We start from the raw sequence: 24,275 nt of genomic DNA, 5'->3' as shown, positions 1-24,275 counted from the left end.
ATTTTCTAAGGATAACAATTTTGTACCTCCAAGTTATCTATTTCTATTTGTCTTTTGTGTTATCCTTGTTCTTCATTTATTACTTTGTGTATTGTTCCCAACAACTTTTAGTTAGATATACCACTTATATTATTTTTATTATGCATCAATTACAATATGTTATATTAACAGTTGTGAAAAATATTAGTATATATCTAAACAACTACACATATTAATTGTTTTCAATGATCTAAGACTAATATTACATAAAGTACCATTTTCATCAAAGTACACAAACTCTAGTGAATAAGTCTAAGGCAAAATTTGGCTACAACTCCACCCAATACATTTTTATTAGAAGTGTATTTTGACAAATTCACCAGTGGATAACATTTTTTTCTTATATTCTCCATATTTACAAAATTTTCAAAAAAAAATTAAAGATCAATAGCTATGTTGTTAATCAAATGTTTAAATTTCAAGTTTTTGTAATTTAAAATTATGTATAAAAAATAAGTATAATGATCGACAAGTAAATAAAACCTGATTGACATGAAATTTTATGTGTGTGCAGTTCTCAACTTCTCATGAGTTTATATTACCCTCCTATGAGAGTGGTGAACTCCACTCAAAGCATCTAATAATTTTTATTCATACTTGAGATAGTAACTGTTAGGTTCTAAAGACTTAGGTTTTTATGTATTTGGAACTCTAATGTGTATTGTTGGCAAACCATGATCAAAACAATGTGTTTAATAGTGTTTAGTCTTGCTCAAAGTTGTATCTTTTATGTAAAGTTGGAATCGAGCTAATGCAGAAGTTACTATGCATTTCGGCTTGGCTCGATCGATCGAATCTCAGGCAGAATGTGTTTTTCTGCAGATTTCCAACTCAGCCCTAGTTGTTTAAAACGTTTAGGGTTTTCCAATTTGTCCTAAGTATAAAAGGCAAACCTTAGCCACGTTTTAGTGTTGCTCATATTGCTGTTTGTGTAAATCTCTTATGAGATCTAGAGGAGCTTTCCTTTACACAAACTTAGGGTTTTCAAGGAAGAGATTTTATCTACACCTTGATGATCAACTCGGTTGCTGCCATTGGAGCTTAAAGAAACACAAGTGGGTGTGCTTGTATCTGGTGGTGAATCCAAGAAAGAAGGAGTCCGTGGATTCGGAGCTTGCACGTGGTCGTGTCAGTAAGTTCTACTGGTGGGTAGCAATAAGAAATCGAGCGTGGGGGCTTGTAAGTCTTATTGTACGAACTTCGATTCTTTCAAGATAGTGGATTCAAGTTTACCTTGAGGATAGTTAGGTCAAATCCTCCTCAGGTTTTTACCGGTTTGGTTTCCAAGGTGATCATATCTTTGTGTTATTTATCTTTCCGCTGCTTTGCATGATATGATTGTTTTGATTGTGATAACCTAGCTTTATTAAATTGGACTAAGTAACAACTTGGCTAATTACCTAGGTTAATCCAATTGTGTTTTTAAGGGGTCTAAAAACCATCAGTAACTAACCAGTCATTGCTTATTATCGGTTTATTGGTTGTATCTACTTACTTATGTTATAGTGATGGGTATTAACATTTGAAATAAACTCAATTACATTACATATCGGTGGTATTTGTTTACTTTATCTACTTGGTTTATGGTGTTTGGATGGCATGATTTGTCAAATCCACTAGGAATTTTAAAGGTTAAAAATCCTTAGATTTGAAATGATATCTAAAATTAATGAATTTAAAATCAAGACTGTGGGGCCAGAGAATTTGTGATCTCGGCCCACTTTACATTAGGGCCCAAGGCCCGTGCCGAGGAGAGACGTTGCCGAGGACATGTAACGAAAGTCCAAATGGCCTAGAGATGTAGCCAAGGACGATCCTGTCCTCGGCATCCCAAAACCTAGAAGGAAAGGACGAGACGTGCACAAGGGTACAGTGTAGGAGCGGTTCAAGGAAAAGCTGTCACCTCCGCATTGAATGCGCCAACAAACGTCCTGGCCGCATTAATGGGGAAAGAACCCCTGAACAGTGTGGCGACAAAGAATAAGGGAAAGGCTCCCATTACTGCAATTAAGTACTCTGCGCCTGACAAAGCCATGCTTTTCAACTTTTATAACCACCCCCAACCACTGTGGGCATGGGCTGATAGGACAAGTATCAGCCCTATAAAGCTGAACCTACACGTGGACGTTCGAGAGAGGGGAAAAGCTAGTATAAAAGGAGGAGGAAGCAGTCCAGAAAAAGGGACTGGGACCAGGGCCAAGAACCGGAGCCACCCAAGCCGCACCGAGAAGAAAGTCTCCTTGGATAAGCACAGTTCACCTCTATGCGATCATCTTGAACACCATGACTAACGGTTATCTGTTCACCAAGGCCTAGCCTCTTAGCCCACTCTCTACAAATTCATTATATTGGACCTGCTGGTCCAAGATCCCACCCACCGTGTGATATTGGGCTGAAAAATGAGACCCTACAATTGCGGATACACGGAAACGATGGATCCTTCAATTTTGCTCTAGCAGCGACTAAGCAAGTCTGGATGGCACCGATGATGGAAGAGAAGAAGAAGCAGAGGCACCTGGTCCACAACCTTGCTCTAACAGTAGCTAAGTAAGTCTAGATGGCACCAATGATGGAAGAGAGGAAGAAGCGGGGATGCCAAATCCCCGTTCCAGCTCTGACATCAATCGAGCAAGTATCATATTAGCAACAATCGAGCGAGAACGGATGGTACCGACGATGGGAAATCTCAGTGCTATCGCACCAAAAATCTGATGCGACCTCCACCTGCTTCGGATTTTGGCTGAAGGAAGAAGAGACTCCTTTCTTGCCTTATCGAGGAGAAGAAATGTCTTGAGTCTCTGTCCCCCTTGCCCTGACCGGGCCATCTTGAATCTCGAAGATACCCAAGGCTTCTGAAGAAGGTGTGGTCTCTTCACCCTCATCCTGGCCTTGACCATGTCACCCCTTAAGGCTCAGTCACACTGGTAATGGGGACTTTGGGCACAATTGGAGGGTTAAGGATTTGAAAAGCTTAAAGGGTCTACAAATAAAGGAAATTACCTCCCACCGTGCTTCTTATATGGGGGGCAAGCCTAGCGGCATTTAATCTGTACAAATCTCCAAGAAAAACTACAAACGAGATAAGTTCCGCCCAATTCCCAAAGCAGTCTTCAGCCATTGGATTTGCGTCGCCTCGTAACAAGACCTTATTAAAGGCGCGTCTCGTGTACCGAAATGGCAGGAACGCGGTGTGGGTAAACTAAAAGATTGTCTCACAACCAGGAACGTGTCCTAGGAAAATGAAGAGGCTCCGGCATTGATGAAGGACAAGACTTGGCAAGCCATGACATAGGCCCGACGTCACCAAAACCCTCCTCTCCGTCCGTGGAGCCAGACAGCAAGATTTTGAGGGGCTATTGTGGGGCCAGAGAATTTGTGATCCCTGCCCACTTTACATTAGGGCCCAAGGCGCACGCCGAGGAAAGACGTTGCCGAGGACATGCAACAAAAGTCCAAATGGCCTAAAGATGTAGCCGAGGACAATCCTGTCCTCGGCATCCCAAAACCTAGAAGGAAAGGACGCGCACAGGGGTACAGTGTAGGAACGGTTCAAGGAAAAGCTGTCACCTCAGTATTGAATGCGCCAACAAACGTCCTGGCCGCATTAATGGGGAAAGGACCCCTGAACAGTGTGGCAACAAAGAACAAGGGAAAGGCTGTCATTACTGCAATTAAGTACTCTGCGCTTGACAGAGTCATACTTTTCAACTTTTACAACCACCCCTAACCACTGTGGGCATGGGCTGATAGGACAAGTATCAGCCCTATAAAACTGAACTTGCACGTGGACGTTTGAGAGAGGGGAAAAGCTAGTATAAAAGGAGGAGGAAGCAGTCCAGAAAAAGGGACAGGGACCAGGGCCAAGAACCGGAGCCACCCAGGCCGCGCCAAGGAGAAAGTCTCCTTGGATAAGCATAGTTCACCTCTGTGCGATCATCTTGAACACCATGACTAACGGCTGTCTGTTCACCAAGGCCTAGCCTTTTAGCCCACTCTCTACAAATTCATTGTATTGGGCCCGTTGGTCCAAGATCCCACCCACCGTGTGATATTGGGCTGAAAAATGAGAACCTACAAAGACATTTCAAATTTATTGAATTAAAATCCAAATCCAAATCTAAATTTATTTTTCCAGATGCAACCTTATAGAAACATCAATTGCACATATAGAGAGAAAATATACGTTTCTTGGTAGTGGCACTGTATAACTAGATTATTGTTTCAGTTGGATCTTGCATTTGATTTTGCTTAATCATTGCTTCATGGAGAAAGATGGGGATTTAAAAGATATTATTTTTCCAAAAAGTTTAAATTTATTTTTTTTTAAGAGCTCATAAATCAAATCAGGTATCATAATGAATATGACAATTGACAAGTATTTAAACAGGTCTTGGTAGAGACTGTGCCAAAAAAGGAGAATTTTTCAACAGATCTTAGTGGAGGGTGATGCTAAGAACTGTTTTGATGCACTAAATGACACTCATTGGGAAATTGGATTCTCTCATTCAAGATATTGCAATTTGTTGCTAGACATTTCACTAAATATATTTTCCAATGGATTAGGAGGGAGAGGAATTCTAGTGGGGGAGGTTTGAGTCCAGTGTCCAGTGGTATTGGATCCGTTGGAATTGTTACATGTGTTCATTTTTTGACACGTGTCACCATCCGACCGAGTCCAGTACACTGAAAGTACTGGACCTAATCCGAGCCCAATTCTAGTATATAGCACATGCTTTAGCTAAGTACTATTTTCTAAATTCTAGTTGCTCTTTTGTTTGTAATAACCTTTCAATTATGTGGGTTCTAATTAGCTCAACTTGTAAAGTCTCTGATGGTTGTATAAGAGATCAGGGGTTCAATCCCCGCCTACACCAAAAATTGATTGGTGTCTTAGTCTGATGATAAAGAGCTATCATCAGAAGCGGACACCATAGGTTGAAACTCTTTAAAAAAAAAAAAAAAACCTTTCAATTCTCCCTAGGATGCTTTGGAAAGATTATTATTATTATTATTATTATTTTTTCTTCCTTGAATAATGAAATCATCATTTAAAAATAAGAACAAATTGACAATGTCTAAACGCAATTTGTTGTTTGGAACTTGCTTTGGCACAAGCTACTCTCTCTTTTTTTTTTTTTTTGGATTGGAAATTTGGAAGTAGAAAATTATTCAATACACACACTTGGGTAGAAACAAACAACATAAACTGATGACTGATAGTTTAGGTCTTTAAAATGGCTTTTCTCACCAACCACCCACCACCCCACACCCCCCCCCCCCCCCCCCACCCCAAAAAAAAAAAAAAAAAAAAAAAAAGTCTTTATCATGGCTGATGGACTATATTTATGTTTGTACAAAGCCCACAAGGTTTCTATTTTTTATTGCCCAAACTCCTTACGCACGGGATTATTTATATTGGGCTCACGGCGCTATTTCTGTGACTTCATGGATCAGGCTCACCGCCTAAACCGGTTTGGATACACATTAACAATTACATGAAAATTGACTGTGGAAAAATATATAATTTACCAACTTTTTAAATTTAACTCTCCTAAATAAAGTTACACTCTCAAAAAAAAAAAAAAAATCTCCTATATATAGTTACACTTTTAATCAATTTATTTTTATACAATATAGTTACACTTTTAATCAATTTGAAGCAGAATATGAGGTCTGTCAACGATGAAGAGTTTGCTGAGTATATATAATGCACCAGTGATGGGAATAAACCATTTATAATGGATGATTTGATTAAACTATCCCCTTTAATGGCAATGTAATGGGTAGGGGTGTGCAGAAAACCCACCGACCCGCCAAACCCGACCCACCGGGTTGGGTCGGTTTTTAAGGCTTGGTGGGTTGGGTTGGGTTACAAAAAAAATTTTTGGCGGGTCAGGTTGGGTTTGGGTCATAAAATTACAAACCCGCCAAACCCAACCCGACCCACCCATATTTAATATATATTTAAAATATACTTTATATTTAATAATTTTTTTAAATCAATTGTAGGGCACTTTTATATATATTTAAATATATATTATATATTTAATTTTTAAAAAAAAACAGTTGTAGAGCAGCATTTCCTCAGTTCCTCCTACTAATACTAATTTAATATATATATAATATTATATAATTAACAAATTTTTTTAAATAGCCAGTTCTTCATATCCTATATAAAAGCCAATTAGTTCACACAAATCCTAATAAATTACTATTATTGTTTAGTCATTAGTGTTGTTTGCCTTTAAGGAGTTACATTGATACTAATTTTTAGGTTTTTTTTAATATATTAATATATATATTTTTTTTTCTACTCAATTTAATAATAATAATAAAAAATTTGTCAAACCCATGGGTTCAACCCGACCCAACCCGATCCATGTGGGTTGGGTTGGGTTGGACTTATGTGACGGGTTGGGTTGGGTTGAATTATTTTTGACCCACCATGGTGGGTTGGATCAAAAAATCCCCTCAACCCGACCCATGCACACCCCTAGTAATGGGAGGGTTAGCATTCTATATACAGCTTGATTGATCAAATTTTTCTAAGTTTACAAGAACATGCCAATGATGCAAGATATATGGATGATAAGGATTTGCTAACACCTATAAATGATAGTGTTGAAGAGCTTAATGTAAAGATAATTTCTCAATTCCCAAGAAATAAGTTTACGTTACATTCTTTAATATAAAGATAAATTTGGAATTGATTAAGTCTGAAATTGAAGTAATTGGAGTTTATTAATGTTAACTAACTTGTAACCCCATGCATATGTATGAATATACTAAAAATATATACATTAAAATGCATAGTATAATTCTTACCTATATAATTTAAATATTATTGATAGTCATTCTTTTTTTCTTTTTTTTTAACTCTTTAAAAAGTCTTATAAGAATATTATTAGATGGAAAATGTAAACTGTCCGAATTAAAAAAAAAAATTATATTCATTAATTCTAAATTCTTTAGTTTTTGTATGGTACTTTACTTTCAAGAAATCAAGTATTAGGTAAAGCTTTTTTTCACTTTTTTTTTCTTTTGTAAATTTTATATTATTAAGTGGATTATAAATATTTAATATAGTAATTAGTATTTAGATTGTGAACTGCGGAGTGATTTATCTTTTTCTTTTCTTTTCTTTTCTTTCATTTTGTATGGTGCTTTACTTTCAAGAAATCAAGTATTGCGTAATTTTTTTTCACTTTTTTTTTTTCTTTTGTAAATTTTATATTATTAAGTGAAATATAAATATTTAAAATAGTAATTAGTATTTAGAGTGTAGACTATGGAGTGATTTTTTTTTTCTTTTTGTATGGTGCGTTACTTTCAAGAAATCAAGTATTGAGTAACTTTTTTTTTTTCATTTATTCATTCCTAGCATCTATATTTTTCAATTTCTCAACCACTATATTTTTTAAATCTCTCAAGGTTATCATTTTTGGTAACATTTTAATTTGAAATTTATAAAATCTATATAATTTGGAATGAAATTATTCATTACTTTTTCCCTACAAAATCCATTAATTTTTTTGACTAGTTTTTTTTTTTAGGTTATGATTATTATTCATTGACTTATCATTATTCCTTTCAAATTTTTCTTTTAAAAAACCTATCAAAATTTAATTTAAGAGATTATTATTATTACTATTTATTAGAAAATATCTCAAAACGCATGCTCAGAGACTCTTCTATTTTTTGGATAAAAGTTAATAATTTGAATCCATTATAATTTAGGATTACTACATTTTCTAATCATAAAATACCTAAGGGATTGACGAGTGTTATGCATTTGTAGATGAAATTTTTTTTCATCACACCCCTAGGTATTTTATGATTAGAAAATGTAGTAATCCCAAATTATAATGGATTCAAATTATTAATCTTTACCCAAAAAATAGAAGAGCCACTCAGCACGCATGTGAGTGTGTGCTTAGAGGCTAGTACAATATAAAACCTTAATAAATAACCCCAAACTAACCATTGAGAATTGGTGTATTCTTTGAGATGGATTGAGAAAATTGAAAAATAGATAAGAGTGATAAAATTTTCCAACCCACTTGATCCACCCTATCTTGCTTAGAAATGGCAATGGTGTAGGTTTTTTATTCCTTGCCCTCACTTTGAGACAGGTATTTTTTTCGCCCGCCCTCTTCCTATTAGGCACTTGACAAGCCCCATCCCACTCAGTTTTTTATTTTATAGTTTATTAAAATTTTATTTAAAATATGTCATACTTTGAATTAAGACTCATAAAACAGTAAGTTCTAGTTATCTCAACTAGTAAAATCTTTGATTGTTGAATAAGAGATATAGGGTTCAATCCCCACCTACACCAAAAACAATTGATGTCTTGATTTGATGATAAAAAAGTTATCATTAAGAATGGACGCTGTAGATTGAAACTCTCTATAAAAAATAAGACTCATAAAACATTTTAATAAAAAAAATAATTCAAGTTTTAACATTACAAAACCTTTTAAAACATAACAATATAATAATTTCAATATTGCAAAACATAAAAATAATTGAAACATAACAATACAACAATTTAAAATAAATAAACATAAAAATACAAATTCAATAACACAACAACAAAAAAAATCATAAATTTAAGTTTGAAAGTTAGAGAAAATCTATATACCTTATAACAAATAAATAAATAAAAATTAAATAACCTGTTAAAACTATTTAAGGGTGGATTGGTTTTGCTCTCCTTGTGTTGTGTGTGTATGTATATATAAGGCAAAAATGCAAAACTAACCCTCTAACTTTCACCTTTTTTTCATTTTAGTCCTCTAACTTTCAATTTTGTCATTTCAGTCCTCTAACTTTCAATTGTTGTCAATGCAGGATTCCGTTAGAACCTAGTTATATCCTGCCGTTAACACTGCTAAAACAACGCCGTTTTGCATTTTTTGTTTTTTAATTCGAAAAGAAAAAAAAAAACACATTAAGGGCAACGACAACGTCGTTCCCCTTCCCCTGAAATCAAAACAAAATGGATATCTAGACTGGTAATATTCTTATGCAACTTATACCAATTGTTCTTTTCTTTTTTCTTTCATTTCTGTGCATGGATAAATCTTCACATTTTTCTTTTTTCTTTCATTTCGTAGGATCTTTGCAGCTCTCTTTTTTCCTTTCTTGGGGGACGCATGAATACTTTGTTGACCTTTAGACTCATTATTTTCCCATCTTGAAACTCCACAGTTTGGACAAGCTTTAACGTTGGCATTCTCCTTCCAATATAAAAACACAATCTTTAGGACAAGCATGAATCTTCTCATAGCTTAAGCCCAAATCCTTAATAATCTTCATAGTCTCATAACAATCGTTTGGCAACTTAGCATTTGAAGGAAAAAAATCAAGCAAAAATTGCAAAAACATGGTAAATGATTTGTTGGTCCAACCATTAAGACGCTTCATGTGGTACAAATGCACAATAGCTGAAAAATTGCTAAAATGCTTACAACCTTCATAACAAGGTTGATTAGCATCTTTAAGCAATTTCATAAACTGAAATGTATCTTCATTAGGACCTTCTCCAGGACCTTCTATGGCTTGTTACACACTAGGGACTTCTTCCATTGGCCCAGATGCCATATCATGTATGGGCAACATGTCATGCAACATGTCATGAAGATCGGCATAATCTATCGTGTTTTTTTGGACACGAGTATTAGGAATTTCAGTAGAAGTCTTTGCAAATGACGATTCCCCATTAAAAACCCAAGGGTCATAACCCCTACAAATCCCATGTGACACTAAGTGACCCTGTACAACATCTGTAGACTACGAATCTGTATGCACACATTTTTTACATGGACATGAAATCATTCCATCCAGTTGTGCATGGTTAGATGCAAAATTTAGAAACTGTTGGACTCCATCTAAATATTCTTGCGACCTTCTATTCGTAAGTTTTATCCACTTCTTATCAATTACTATAAAGAAGTTTACAAGAAACACCTATAATGTGATTTCATGAAAGCACAAACTAAGAGCTAATACACGTTTCATTTAGTTCATTTCACTTTAGGTTAAGAAACAAATCATCTTTAATCATGCACTTTCAGCTATGTTCCTAAGAAAACAACAAATTTAAACGCATAGAGAAGTTATCAACACATTTGGTAACTATAACATCATTACTAGCAATATTCTTTAGGAATGGACATCTCTTTAAATATCCCATTTCATTTTAGTGTTCCTCGTGTGTAAAAAAGATAGAGAGAAGCCTCTAAAATTAATTAATCAAATAAAAATAACTCAATAAGAATCATCAAATATTACACAAAACAGTCAACACTCTCAATATCAGCTAAAACCACCTTATAACTCCATGCAAGCCACCTACTTGCCCCAATTCAACAACCCATCACAAACACAGAGAGAGAGAGAGAGAGAGAGAGAGAGAGAGAGAGTACCTCAAGTCTAACACAAACAAATTCACTTGCTTTGATCACATGAACTTGTAATGCCTCTTCTTTTTGCAATTTGCCAACAAGGAAAGAATATATATAAAACTAAGTTCATTCTCAAATCTAAAACTGATATATAGTGTATTGCATTCTCAAATCAGCCTAATTAAGAATGTAGGCCAAAACTATCCATCAGCATGTAAGTATCTAAAGTTGGAGCTTAGTTCATAAAGTAACCGCAACAATCATCAAATTATCCATCAAATTTAAAGTATTTATAGTCCTACAACATTAATAAGTGATGTATGCACCATTAATTAAAAAGGGTAATTAAACATAATAACAATGATGTAATGTTGTGCAAGTCTTTTGGAAAATCAAAGAAATTCCCCTATTGTACCATTACTTTCATACACACTTCATTACCTCCACTATCAAAAGCTTCAAAATTTATAATGCTTCATACCATAAAATCAACAAATTGATAACCCTAACAACCCCCACCCCACACCACAACTCACCTAGCAATTTAAAAGAACATAAACTACAATCAAATCCACATAGCATATGTAACAGTTTGCGAATGATGCAATTATACATCATGTAGCTTAGTTCTCTTTATACTTAACATTCAAAACTACATCCGTATTGTTTACATACATTATTGGTAATAATTGGTTAGTGAGAGTTAGTGGTAGAGTTAGTTTTAGTGTGAATAAACATACAGAGTTAGTCATGCTTTATTTTTTTGTATATAAGTTGCAATCTAGTCTTTGAGAATGAATGAATTACATTTCTAACCAATCCTTTCTTCCAGATTTTCTTTCTTTGAATTTTAACATGTTTAATCAAACAGCCAAATCCAATTACAGCACTAACCATATATCCCTCTCAGGCATTTCATCAAACAACTAAATAGCATTCTTAAAAGTATTGCAAAACTAGTTTTGATCATATGAGCATTTTACCACAACCAACTCTACACAATCCACCAAAGGTTTCATAAATTTGGTAACCCCGAAATTTAAACCAAACTATGAAACTCAAGAAGTGACTTGCACATGGATGAAAAAAAAAAAAAAAAAAAAAAAAACCATACCAGGGGTAGCAAGGTGGCGGCGAAAAAAATGGTGGTTGTTGACAGTGTGGCAGCTGGCGACAGTGGCTCTAGCTTGATTGCCGGCCGAAGGTCTGTCTTAGTCTCTCCCTCTCATGTGGTACAGCCCTTGGATATTTGGTGATTTTAAAGTTCACACGAGAGGCTAAGTAGAACCCATCAACGAAAGCCTTCAAAAATCAAATCCAACACACAATCAATTTTTTGGAAAAAAAAAAAACACACAAAACCACAAGAACCCAACAAAATATTTTGAAATTTAAGGCAAACCCATTTGAGAAATAAAGCCAAATAAAAACTCAAACGCTTACTCAAGATTGGCAGCGGCTTAAGGTGATTTGGGTCTCCATTGAGTTCGATCTCCGACGAGTTGGGTGGGTAGTAATGGGTCTCCGACGAGCTGAGGTCTGGAGATTTTGAGAGTGAAAGAGACTTTGAGAGAGAGAGAGAGAGAGAGAGAGGGTTTTTTCTTTCTTAGAGCTGGAGGGAAAATGAAAAGAGGAGGGGAGGGAAACAACAAAACAACAGAGGGCAATTAAAAGGTCTATTGCGGTGGTCCAAAGCGCCGCAAAAAATTGATTATTGCGGCAGTCATCCAGCCTGCCACTATAAGTGACAGAAATGTCGCTATTAATACCACCACTTTAGAGGGCCGCAAAATATAACACAAAGTCTTCTATCAATAACAATGAATTAAAAGGCCACATTTTATTAAGCATTTTCTCGCACAATCATACACTCCAAAAAACTTCAGCCCCAAAACCTCCTTCTCAAACCGATTCTCCAACTCTTCTAGCTAAGACATTCGCAATCCTTCCTCTCCCACTCTCTCTGTTTTCCAAAATTATTAGGTCTCTTTCTAACTCCATGACCAAGCATTGCCATCTTTGCTCTTCACTCTTTGAACATAGCACTCATTGAACCACTCTCTCTATCTCTCACTTTTACTTAAAATCAAGCCCAAATATGTCTCAATGTCCTCCACTCTCATACAAACTCTCTCTCTCTCTCTCTCTCTCTTAGATCGATGTCTCTCTCTCAAAGATCGGTGCTTCACTCTCTCTTTCGCTCAAATCAATGTCTCTCTTTTAGTGGGTCACTCTCTTGATGGGTCTCTCTCTTTCTGCCTCGTCCCTCCATGGTAGACCGTGGTGATTGGTGGTTGTGGAAGTGGTGGTCAGTTGAGTCCGATGATGAGTTGTGGACATGTTGTTGAAAGTCACTCCTATATTCCCAGTCAAGCCTCGATGGCTGTTTTTAGGGCTTCAATTGGCTAGTGGCAGCAATGAGTGCTAATAGAGACAAACCTAATCTAGGGTTTGAGAGTGAGAATGTGTGGTGGTGGTGGGAAAATCGATCGTTGGGTTTTGAGATCAATGACATGAGATTTTAATTTGAGAGTGAGAAGGAGAGAGTTTTTTTCTTTTTAGGGAGACAAACGGATGAGAAATGAAAAGGTTAGGGTCTAAATTGATAGATTTATGAGGGAAAGGAAAAACAAAAAACGAAATACAAAAAAAAAAAATGGAGAAAAAAATTGGACTTTTGGGCAATTAACAAGTTTCTTGTGGCAGTTGCTTAAACCGCCACTATAACTAAAAAATGCCGCAAAAAGACATATATTGTGGCAGTAATATTGCCATTATAACTAAATCAAATGCTGCCAAAAAATATATATTGCGGCAGTTTTATATACCGCTGCTGTAGTATGCCGCAAAAGGGTATATTTATTGCGGCGAGTTTATGGAATGCCGTTATAGCTGCTATAGCTAATTCTAACACCACTAAAGCAAGTATATTGCGATGGTTTATATAGCGCCATTGTAGTACGCTGCAAAAGGCTTGATATATTGCATCGATCCAATGAAATGCCGCAATATATATCATCTACAGGGGCAGGCCAAAAAAGCACCGCAATATATGATATATAGCGGCAGTTTTCGCAACCGCCACAATAGCTCGATTTTCTTGTAGTGATGATCATTATCAAAACTACTATATTTTGCAACCAAAAAAAAATGAAAATAATTTTTTTAAAGGATTGTTTGATTTGTAGATTAAAATGATAATTGTTCTAAAATCTAGTATATAATCAATCAAATATCATTTTTGGGATATAAAGAACGATAAATTCTATTTTGATAAATGATTTTATTTCAAATGCATTGAAAAAATTTATTTTGTGTCTAAATATTTATTCCCAAATTATTATACATATAATGAGTATTATATATGAGCCATATAAATAATTTCTTGTTAAAATTTTCAAAATGAATTGTACACGCTTATCACGGGGACACCGACTAATATATATAAAACTAAAACTTTTGACTTTTTTAAAAAAAAAAAATTATTGCTCATATTTTCCGAGACATTATTTTAATGTATATTTTTAATTGAGTTTAGATTCTATAAGCATTCTTTATATAAAACTTCTTACTTTAAGTCATCGTTTTAGTTGTTTTTTGGATTGTGTATAAAACTGTGTAAAACAATTTGCGTGTACAAGTATTACCCATATCACAGTGATGTTCATGTGTAAATGTTTTGTTAACAAGCTTCTCAATCTATATGTTTTCCCATTCAAGTTATTCAGCTACTAAACAATGAGCTATGGAATCAATCTTTGGATTACGAAATGTTTTTAGTCACAGGTTTAAGACATTTTTTCTTCCTTAGTTTCAACATGGACTAGGGATAAAAGACTTTACCATATAAATTGTTGGGCTTTGTGGAGCCTAGTTGTGTTTGATCCGATTAACGATCCGACCCGACCTGAAATGGGAGATTTTCTAAGGTTTAGTCCATGGAGCGAAGGCTTGGGCCAACAAGCCCAAGCCGTAGCGCTTATGGACAAGCCTCTGGGGGGTTTGGGGGCAGGATGTAGAAAAACATTGTTTTGGTGATTAGGGTTTTGTTGTTGACGTTTTTTAGAATGAGAAAAAATTATACTACCGCACCTTGTATTTTTCCCTAATAATAGTGAAATCCCTGGAACTCCGTGGACGTAGGCAAATTGCCGAACCACGTAAATACTGTCTTGTGCGTGTGATTATTTTTCATTAGTGTGTGTTTTCTCTATTCTTTGTTTCTCACAGGTTTGGGAATTTCGGGTTAATTCCCTACATAAACCAGCTAGAACCACTAATTATAGTCATGAGAAAATATTCCCACACACTTTTACCTTTATTATTTTACACGTCTACAATTGATACAAAAATGTACACATTTTAAAAAGTGGAAAAAATATCCCCGCATTTAAAATATAAAAGTGGATGTGAAAAAATAGATGTAAGAAAATAAAAATGACAAAATTTAGTTAAAAAAATTGGTTGTAGTGTAAAACTACAACCTTACTTAATATCTTTTTATTAGTGGTGAATTTTGAGAATTCCACTATTGGATTGCATATTCTTTTTATATTCTCCATGCTTGCAAAATTTCTAGAAAATTAATGATCAATAGTTATGCCATCAACAAATTGTTTAGATTGCAAGCTTTTGTATTTTAAAATTATGTATAAAATATAAGCTTATAGTATATAATATCCGATTGATATAAAATTTGACATGTATATTAAAAGTATAAAGAACATACAATTCAACGGTTAAATTTTCAAAATATATAGTATTATTTATTTTATTGAACAAAGTTGTAGCCTTAGGCTACAATCAATTTTGTAGCTTAACTTTATCCTAATAAAAGTCCTTAAAGTCATATTAATGAGACAATATCGAAGATTGATAGTTGACCCAAACATTAGTAAAAAGCATTCTTCTATGCTTAATCCCATATGAATGCCCTTTTGTTGACAAACAATTTACGTTATTGCCTCAGTTTTTGTGTTATTAGCAATTACAAACAAGAAGTGATACAAGCTGACCAAAACACTTTAACCAAATTTTAAAGGGCAATGCTACATGGATTGCCACAATATTGCATGTCCATATTCTGCGCTTGTTTTGTCACTCTTTAACAAGACACACCTCCAAACAAACAACCATGAAGAAATCCATTCGAGGGAATGATGAATGGTAACGATGTATGTATGAACCACATGGTAAAGTGCTCCTAATTTCATATTTCAAATGGTGTAGTATTAACTTAAAAACAAACCAGAAATGTCACTTCTTGGATGTTTATTTCTTTTACCCGCTGAACGTGCGCATAACAAGTTCTTTGTATTGAGAATAAAAATCCCTAAACACAGGGAAGGTGTTCTAGTTGGTGTGTATAAAAATCTCTTATTTTGGAGATAATGCAGTTATGTGGTTCTTCAAGTATTAATTTTATTTTCAAATTATAGAAACCTAAGTAGAACCTCCATTCTCTTTTGGTGTGTAAAACTCAACTGCTATGTCACCCGATCGCTGAGTTGGCCTTGCATTTGCCTCAAATCCCTGGAAAAAGAACAAAGCAAAAATCAAATTCCCCTTGGTAAAAACAAAACAAACACATTAACTTAAAGTGAACCAGCACTTAGAGTCTTAGAGGAAAACTGATTCTGTAAAAGTTTCCTTTGCTTTATGACTAATGTATTTACTCGTTCTTGCATTAAATATCTCAAATGAAGTGCCACAATTAGCTTTGCCAAAGACCAGCAGTAAATGTAATAGAAGAACCAGTCCACATACTTTCAAGTTATTATAGAATACTCTAAGAGTACCATAATTGTGTACTTCTACCTCTCATATAATAGTGGGTCCCACTAATTAAATTTATGATAAGACCAACAATTCATGTGAGAGAGGGAGTACACATATATGGTACTCCCGAAATATTCTATAATTTTCCAGTATATATATTATGAGTTATAGCTCAACTGATACTTCCTTCTTTCATTGGGTTCAAAACTCATTGGGTGCATGTGTAATACCAATAACTTTTTTTTTTTTTAAATACTATACATACTAAAGTGAACAGAAGGCACGTTATGGATTGGCTTACCACTTTTCTTTTTGGTTTTTAGTTTGAAAGCAACTTAATTATTAACTGTTTATAATTTTTCTTTGCAAAAAAAGTTATCCAAACATCAGCCGTAAGGGTTTCAGTAAATTAAGACAAAAGCCTAGCTTCAAGTAAAAGACTACTATATTGGTCAAGAATAAAGCTACATAATTGGAATTATCCTTCAAATCTCAGAACAGCCATTATGACTTCTAAAAAGCAGGTGGTGGCAAGCACTCCTACTTTGAAATGCCTTCTTTAGACTTCTTTAATATATTGGATGTATATTTGTATTGGACCATCCACTCCAGAGATTTCAATGCCAAAAAGACATGTTAATTAAATCAACTAGTATATTCTATATTGAAAATCATCTTGCATCTGACAGTTTTTTTCCAGGGGAGAGGGGGGGGGGGGGGGGGGGGGTATTGACAAGGTTAGCGCAATAACTTGCCAATTAGCTATAATACACTATTTGTTAAAAATTGCCTGAAATGGAGATTTGGAACTCATATTCAGATGTTTTTTTAATAACAAAAGCTTATAATTATATCATTATTCCTTAAGGTTAGTCCTGCATATCCTTAATTTCTGTGGAGTATTTAATCAAAATTATGTTATCCCAGTTCAGAAACACTTACATCATGAACAGCTTCCCTTAATGCTCTCACTTGCTCTCTTGAAACTGTCCTTACCTATAAAAGAGAAGTTGTATGTTGGAAAGTGCATATGTGGAGTGAAGAAAAAGAAAACAAAACCAATATTGCATTTATTGGTCAAGAAAATTGTGTGCTTAGTGAAGGACCTTCTTGACTATTGTCCAAATGACACCCTCAGTGCAGGGAGGAACTGTAAGAGAACCAATGTATCTGTAATACTTTCTGCTCCCAAACTTAATAGCTCCTGGGTTAAAGATCCCCAAATCTCTCTCTTCTTTTCCAACTGACTTTATGTGGTGGAACAGCTTCAGAAAAAGGGGGAAGGGCATATAGAAATCAATAATCAAGAAAATTTGTAGGAAGAAATAATCACCCGTAAAACTAAGACATTGATAAATTCATGAAGAATACTACTCTTCTAATGATTCAAGTGTAGTGAAAATGTCATTGAAATAAATGTCAAGCAGCTATTACAATACACAAATGAATTTTTCAAAATTGAAATTCTTGGCATTTTTTGTCATGTTAAGTCCCTTAATTATGTGTTGAGCTCTATGTTCATTACTGTACTGACAGCTTAAAAAGATCACGCATGCATGTAATTTTTTTATGTGCATTTAATATATAAAAGTGTGCATTTATCTGAATAATACTTATGTGCAAAAATATTACGCAAGTCTATATGCATGTGTGTGTGAGAGAGTCAGAAAGAGAAAATCATCTAAAAATTCCATTGAAAGGAAGGGGCCAGGGGGCCAAATCTATAATAGTTCCAATAACATCCATCTCCTAACTATGGATTTAATAAAAAAATGTGATGCATTACTGTAAATAGTGCACACATTCATATGCATTAATGGATCTCAAAGAGCAAATGAATAGAAAACCATCAAAATACCTTTGAAAGTAAGGGATCAGGGCGGCCATATTTGTAAACAATTCCAACAACAGCTATCTCTCCACTAGAGCTTAGATGAACTATGTGGAGCTCCAAGTCATACCTGAAAATAGAAGATTAGAATTTTGCATGGGTACAAAAGCAATGTATGGACTGGGTTGTTCAAAAATCAATTAGCCCATAGATGTATTAAATGTGAAATGAAGGCAAACAAAAACCTTGATCCATTGAATGTGTGTTCAGATGGTGAATGCCAATGAAATTGTAACAGCTTGTAGTCAGTCCCATTTATGTTAATTTTTCCGGCATCCCCTTTCCACATCACCTGATGAAACATCCGTTTCAGATAACAAATTAATCAATTTTTCATCTGATTTAGTACATCTATTACCCATTTATATGGAAATGTTTTATCATGACTACTACAAAACTGTCATCAGAGTATGTGTGTGTGTGTACATGTGCACACACATACAAGTATGAGTGTGTTTATTACATCTTTAAGGAGTTAAAGCTTAGGATTTAGAAGGATCATATATTTTGTCCATGTGATGCATGTTTCTATAAACAGAATAGGTTAAAATGGTCCAAGTTGGGGGGTATGCAACTCAAGCACTCATTAGATTAAGCTTGCAAGCATCAACTGAATTGGTACATAATAAATATCACAACCATGAAAAAAGGATAACAAAGTATAGCTTCAGTGGCAGGCTGGCAGCTTACCGTAATGTCATGTCCTCTGTTCTTCACAACAGCCGGAGCTGGTTGGTAATCCCTTTTTAATTTCCCCAGGCTAGGAAAAACCTGCACCCTTCTGTTCAGAAGATCAATAGGAGATTGCGTTTTCCCATTACCACAAGCTTTCCAATGGGGATCGATTTGGCCCCATTTCTTTGGCCCTTTACCAGTTCCTTCGGTGTAAGTAAATGGGGTTTCATCATCTGTAAGGCATGAAAAGATTGTTCAAATACAGTGATTGAAGTAATCATGATCTGAATATTATGATTTTACATCACTACACTCTGGCTCGAACTGGTTACAAGTGTGTTTAGACTTCCCATTTTATCTTCCATATCATTTTGAAGGAAATTATTCATCCTTTCTGAATGTAGCACTCACCAATTGTTATTCTCCCATATCCTAAATCCCATATCCTAAATAGGATGGTTGATAAGTACTAATAACAGTCCCATTTGCTAACATATAGTGAATTCAATAGTCCTTCCATTACTAGGTGAAGCAAAATGTTATATTCCATTGTCATGCAAATGACCAACATCCAAATGCATCCGTATCTTTAAAGATAAAATCTTACAAAGAAAGTGAAGTAAAAATGTGGAGAGAGAGAATCTTATTTTCTCAGACATAAAGAAAAGAAGAGCAGGCAATCCTAGGACAAGTAAAATAACATTGGAAAGATAAAAAGTTTGACTTTCTTTCAGAAAGTGCTGAAACAAACCTAATATTCTAACATTGTTTCCTTGTTTTTTTCTTATCACTTGGAACCCGATGCAACAAGAAGGAAAGAAGCTAATACTTACTTTATTCTCAAGCATAAACCGAAAAAATAAAAAATAAAAATTACAAAGCAAGAACAGAACATATATATATATAGTTAAATAACTGTGTATGTGACAGTGGTGCCACTATAGTACTAATTACTGTAAAAACAAATTCATCTTTTTATTAAAATAATTTGCATCTGATCTGAGTAGCTTAAAAATTTCAATCACATTCATATTTAGATTGCAATAATCAAGGAGACAACTGTCTTAATCGATAGCCTAGGTAATCAACAATTAAAAAAGTTGACCGGTTTTAGTGAAAATCCTGGACAAGGAGGATTTGTCATAATAAGATTAATTGTTAGTTGGTAAGAAATACAGTTGAGTGCATACTTCACATTGTCTGGAAAATCGAATTTCATGAGAGTTAATTAAAATAGTACTTTCTGATAATGTGATCTAAGCAAATAAGACATTTGAATCAGAATTTCGGAAGAAAAAAAAAAACTAACTTGCAGCAACATTAAAGAAAAGAGAAAAGTATAATGTAATCTGGCATACATTTAATTGCCAGAATGTGTTGATCACAATGCCATCATTAATCAAAATGTGATTTGATCAAAGAAAGAACTTCCACCAAAAAGAAAAGGTTGGATTTTTTGTCTTTGTATGTGTCTATGCAGACAATTGAAAGAAACCATTCTTCAAATCTAAAACATAAACTAATAAAAACCAGAAAAATCCTTATAAGAGACCTTGAAGATGAAGTGACACAATTATATGTTTGCATTGCTCATAAGTCATAACTAAAATTAAAAAAAAAAAAAAAAAAGGTAGCTATATGCTAGAGAAAGAGAAAACATACCCACTTCAGAATCAGAAGCTGCAGAGAAGCTGCGGGGGTGGGATGAGAGAATGAGAGAAGTGAGAAAGAGAAAAATGGTGATGGGGTTGGTGTGGAAGAAGATCATGGTGTTTTCCTTTTTTTTTTTGGCTTGGCCTTTGTTGGTGTTTGTGTTTAAAACTTCAGTACTAGGGCCTATGTTGTCTTTATGTCTCTTGCTCTTCACTGTGGCCTTGGAGGAATGCAAAGATTACTCCTTTCTTGGAGCCCAGCTAAGCTAAGTACTACTGCATTGAAATGCTTCACTGCTTCTGTTACAGCTATTTTCTTAATCTTTTTGTCTTTTCCATGTAACGGTTAGAGCATCAGCATTGAAGAATGATATTCTATCATATTTTATCATCTCAAAAAATTACTTTATCAATTATATCATATCATTTTACAATATATCCTACATCCAAAAACTCTATTATTTTACTTTTTCATTAAAATATTATTTTTTTAATCTTTCTTTATTATTTCTTTCACATCATCACTTTTTTTAGTTAAGGGGTGAAATAAAATATATATATATATTTTTTAGCATAGTGTTACAGTACAATTCTAAGTTTAGAATTGTACTGTAGCACTATTGTAAAAAATTTTGCAATAGTGAGGTATGCCATTTTTTGATGCAAATGTTTTTTAGCTATGAAATGTCAAAAAGGCCTTAGATATGGCATTAGCATTCTTCAATGTTAATGCTCTTAGGAGGTATTAATGGCATAAACAACTCGTGCCTTTTTCTCAATCGACTTTTTTTTTTTTTTTTAATGAATAGAATTTTCTGGATCTAAAGAAAATTTCTCTCAATGGAAAATTGTATGCTTAAATTGGTTTGAAATAATTTTTTTTTAACTGATGATTAATAAACCATTAACATATATTTTTAATTTTATGATCTATTTAATTATAAGTTATATGACTTGTTTTAATAATAGGAAATGTTAACGAATATCCTAAAGGTATTAGTTTAAGAACTATTTTTGTGGGTTCCAGTTAGCTCAACTAGTAAAGTCTTTGATGTTTGTATAAGAGATCTGTGGTTCAATCCCCGCCTACACCAAAACTGATTGATATCTTGGTCTGATAATAAAGAGTTATTATCAGAAGCGGACGCCATAGATTGAAAATTACAATTTCTCTAAAGGCACCCGTTAACATTATCCTTTAACAATACATGTAAATAGTAAAGGAAAACTTTTGTACATTTATCTAGTTTATTTAAGGGCAAATTACAACTTACCAACTTATGATTTGGCCTACATTTAAATAGTAAAGGAAAACTTTTGTACATTTATCTAGTTTATTTAAGGGAAAATTACAACTTACCAACTTATGATTTGGCCTAAATTTAAGTTACTTACATGTAATTGGAAATTTGACATTTTACCACCTAAGATTAACTCAATTAGAATTTCATAACCCACGCCTGATAAAAGTATAGCTAAATATATAATTTTGCTCCACTTTTATGTCTTTTTCCTCTAAAAACACAAAAAAAAAATAAATAAATAAATATATATATATATATATATATATAAGATCAAATAAGATAAAAACGAATCAAGCGAAATACTTGCATCATGGGATTTCAAACCATAAGTAAGCAACTTAAATTTTAGTAAAACCTTAAGTGAATAAAGTGGCAAATTTCAAATCACAAGTAGGCATTTTAAATTTTGGTCAAATCACAAGTATGTAAGTTGTAATTTTCCTTTTACTTAATATTGAAAAAGCAAAAGGTGGGACCTACAAACAATGCTTTTTTACCAAAAACAATACCTAACGTATGAAGAAATAAGCTACAAATAAGCTTCTTTGTTGCGGACCCACGAACAAAAGAAAATTTAAACAAAAAGCCAGCTGATCATCAAAACCCAAACACAACTCAAATGAATATTTACATGTAATTTTAATCATATTATTTACTAGGAAAATTTAACAATTGCCTTCAAAAGATTGGTTTATGAAATATTTTTAGAAATATTTTATGAAAAAATAAAAAAAACAATTGATTTTTTTGATAGTTTTTTACATTTTCTATAAAAGTGGTATTAAAACTATCCTAAAATAATCTATTAACAAATGCCCTAAAAACACGCGTTAACTAGACCTTTATTTATTTAATTAATAATTATAGGACTTTTTTTTTTAGGGAAATAATTATAGGACTTATGTAAATGATTTAACATGTTAATTCAATTTGAGTATCCATGCTTACTTTTCTTTTCTTTTTTTTCTTTTTTGTGTGGAGAAGCCACGTGTAATTTAATTGCCCTTAATCCACCCTTATATATAATGAAATTGCAATGTCCTTTGAAATCTTAAACATTAAAACTTAATAATGTCTCCATAATTTTAATGAAAATCCTAATGACATGGACAAAATTGAGACAAATCCTATCATTGAAAAGATTCAACAAATATTTCATCAAATAAAAAATCAACAAATACGCTCCCTTTGTTTCAATAAAATATAACTAATGCTAACGAGTGCTCTTAGGGCACTGATTAAGAATCTAGTTAAAGAAAGTTTTAACATCACTTTTATGGGAAATGAAAAAAACTATCAAAACATTAATTGTTTTTTTTTTCTTTTCCCATAAAAACTTTCTTTAACTGGATTCTTAACCAGTGCCCTAAAAGCACTCATTAGCATGACCCATAATAATGATAATAATAATAATAATAATGTCAAGTCCTATATTTGGGGTGCATTTATAAGCCAGTTTGTTAACTATTTTTCCTACTAATTGTTAGTTTCAAGTGAATCACTTATTTATTTTGTTTTTGCTTATTTTTCCTTCTATATACAAGTCTCACATATATCACCTACTTATTTTATTTATCTTTTACTTTTTATCTACAATACTTTCAGCAAAAAAAATTTTTGACAAAAACTTAGATAAATTATTCCCAAGACACATATAACATCTTACAAATAAGAATGAAGTCTTAATTGGCTTACAGTTCAACAACTATCATACAACTATCATGCAACTACCTTCTTCCAGCTGGTGATGACTATCTATATGACTATATGAGTATTCAATAAGTTTTTCATAATTGCTAATTTGGATTGATGCATAATAAAAATGTTGTCAATAATGTACACCAATAAAAGTAATTTTACTTCAATCAAAATAAAATTATGTTAATTATTATAAAAAATATTACGTACCTAATATATATATATATATATATATTTAAAGAGAGTTTCAACTTATGGCGTCCGCTCCTGATAATAGCTCTTTATCATCAGATCAAGACACCAATCAGTTTTTGGTGTAGACAGAGATCGAACCCCAGATCTCTTATACAACCATCAAAGATTTTATCAGTTGACCTAACTGGAACTCACCGTACCTAATATTACTTATGAGCTTCACAAAACTACGTAGAACATGAGCAAAGACGAATTCACCTTGGGACAAGGGCGATAGCCCACCCTAGCCCCAACTCCCTCTCCAATATTATTTACTTAATATATATATACACACTTATGTGACTGTTTAAAGTTCATCCTATCAAAATCTTTTTGTTTCTACTACACCTACGAGAGGAATATTCTCAATCATGAGAGAGATCAAAACTATATTTTGCAATAAAAATATGAAGATGACTTTCTAAAGGATTGTTTGATTTTGTACATTAAAATAGGCATTATTGTAAATAAAAATAAAAAAAATAAAAATAAAAAATAAAAAAACGGCATTATTGTAAAATTTAATATACTATCAATCATAGATAATTTTAGTGATTTAAAAAAAAAACCGTTAAATTTCTTTGTTTTTTTGCTG

General features: G+C 33.4%; 1 protein-coding gene across 1 annotated transcript; it reads right to left on the bottom strand.

Moving 5' to 3' along the window:
- Window positions 1-15,684: 15,684 nt before the first annotated feature.
- Window positions 15,685-20,734, bottom strand: LOC126693674 (alpha carbonic anhydrase 4-like). Its single transcript, XM_050389771.1, has 7 exons — window positions 20,455-20,734; window positions 18,808-19,025; window positions 18,303-18,409; window positions 18,085-18,187; window positions 17,333-17,491; window positions 17,169-17,222; window positions 15,685-15,980 (listed from the first exon to the last, which is right to left on the bottom strand). The coding sequence occupies exons 1-7, from the start codon at window positions 20,558-20,560 to the stop codon at window positions 15,891-15,893; spliced, it is 837 nt and encodes a 278-aa protein (XP_050245728.1). The 5' UTR covers window positions 20,561-20,734; the 3' UTR covers window positions 15,685-15,890.
- Between the last annotated feature and the right edge of the window lie 3,541 nt (window positions 20,735-24,275).

The sequence above is a fragment of the Quercus robur genome, chromosome 7 (assembly GCF_932294415.1).
Source record: "Quercus robur chromosome 7, dhQueRobu3.1, whole genome shotgun sequence".
Taxonomy (NCBI): domain Eukaryota; kingdom Viridiplantae; phylum Streptophyta; class Magnoliopsida; order Fagales; family Fagaceae; genus Quercus; species Quercus robur.
Note: the sequence above shows the minus strand (reverse complement) of the source record. Positions and strands in the feature narration are given on the sequence as shown.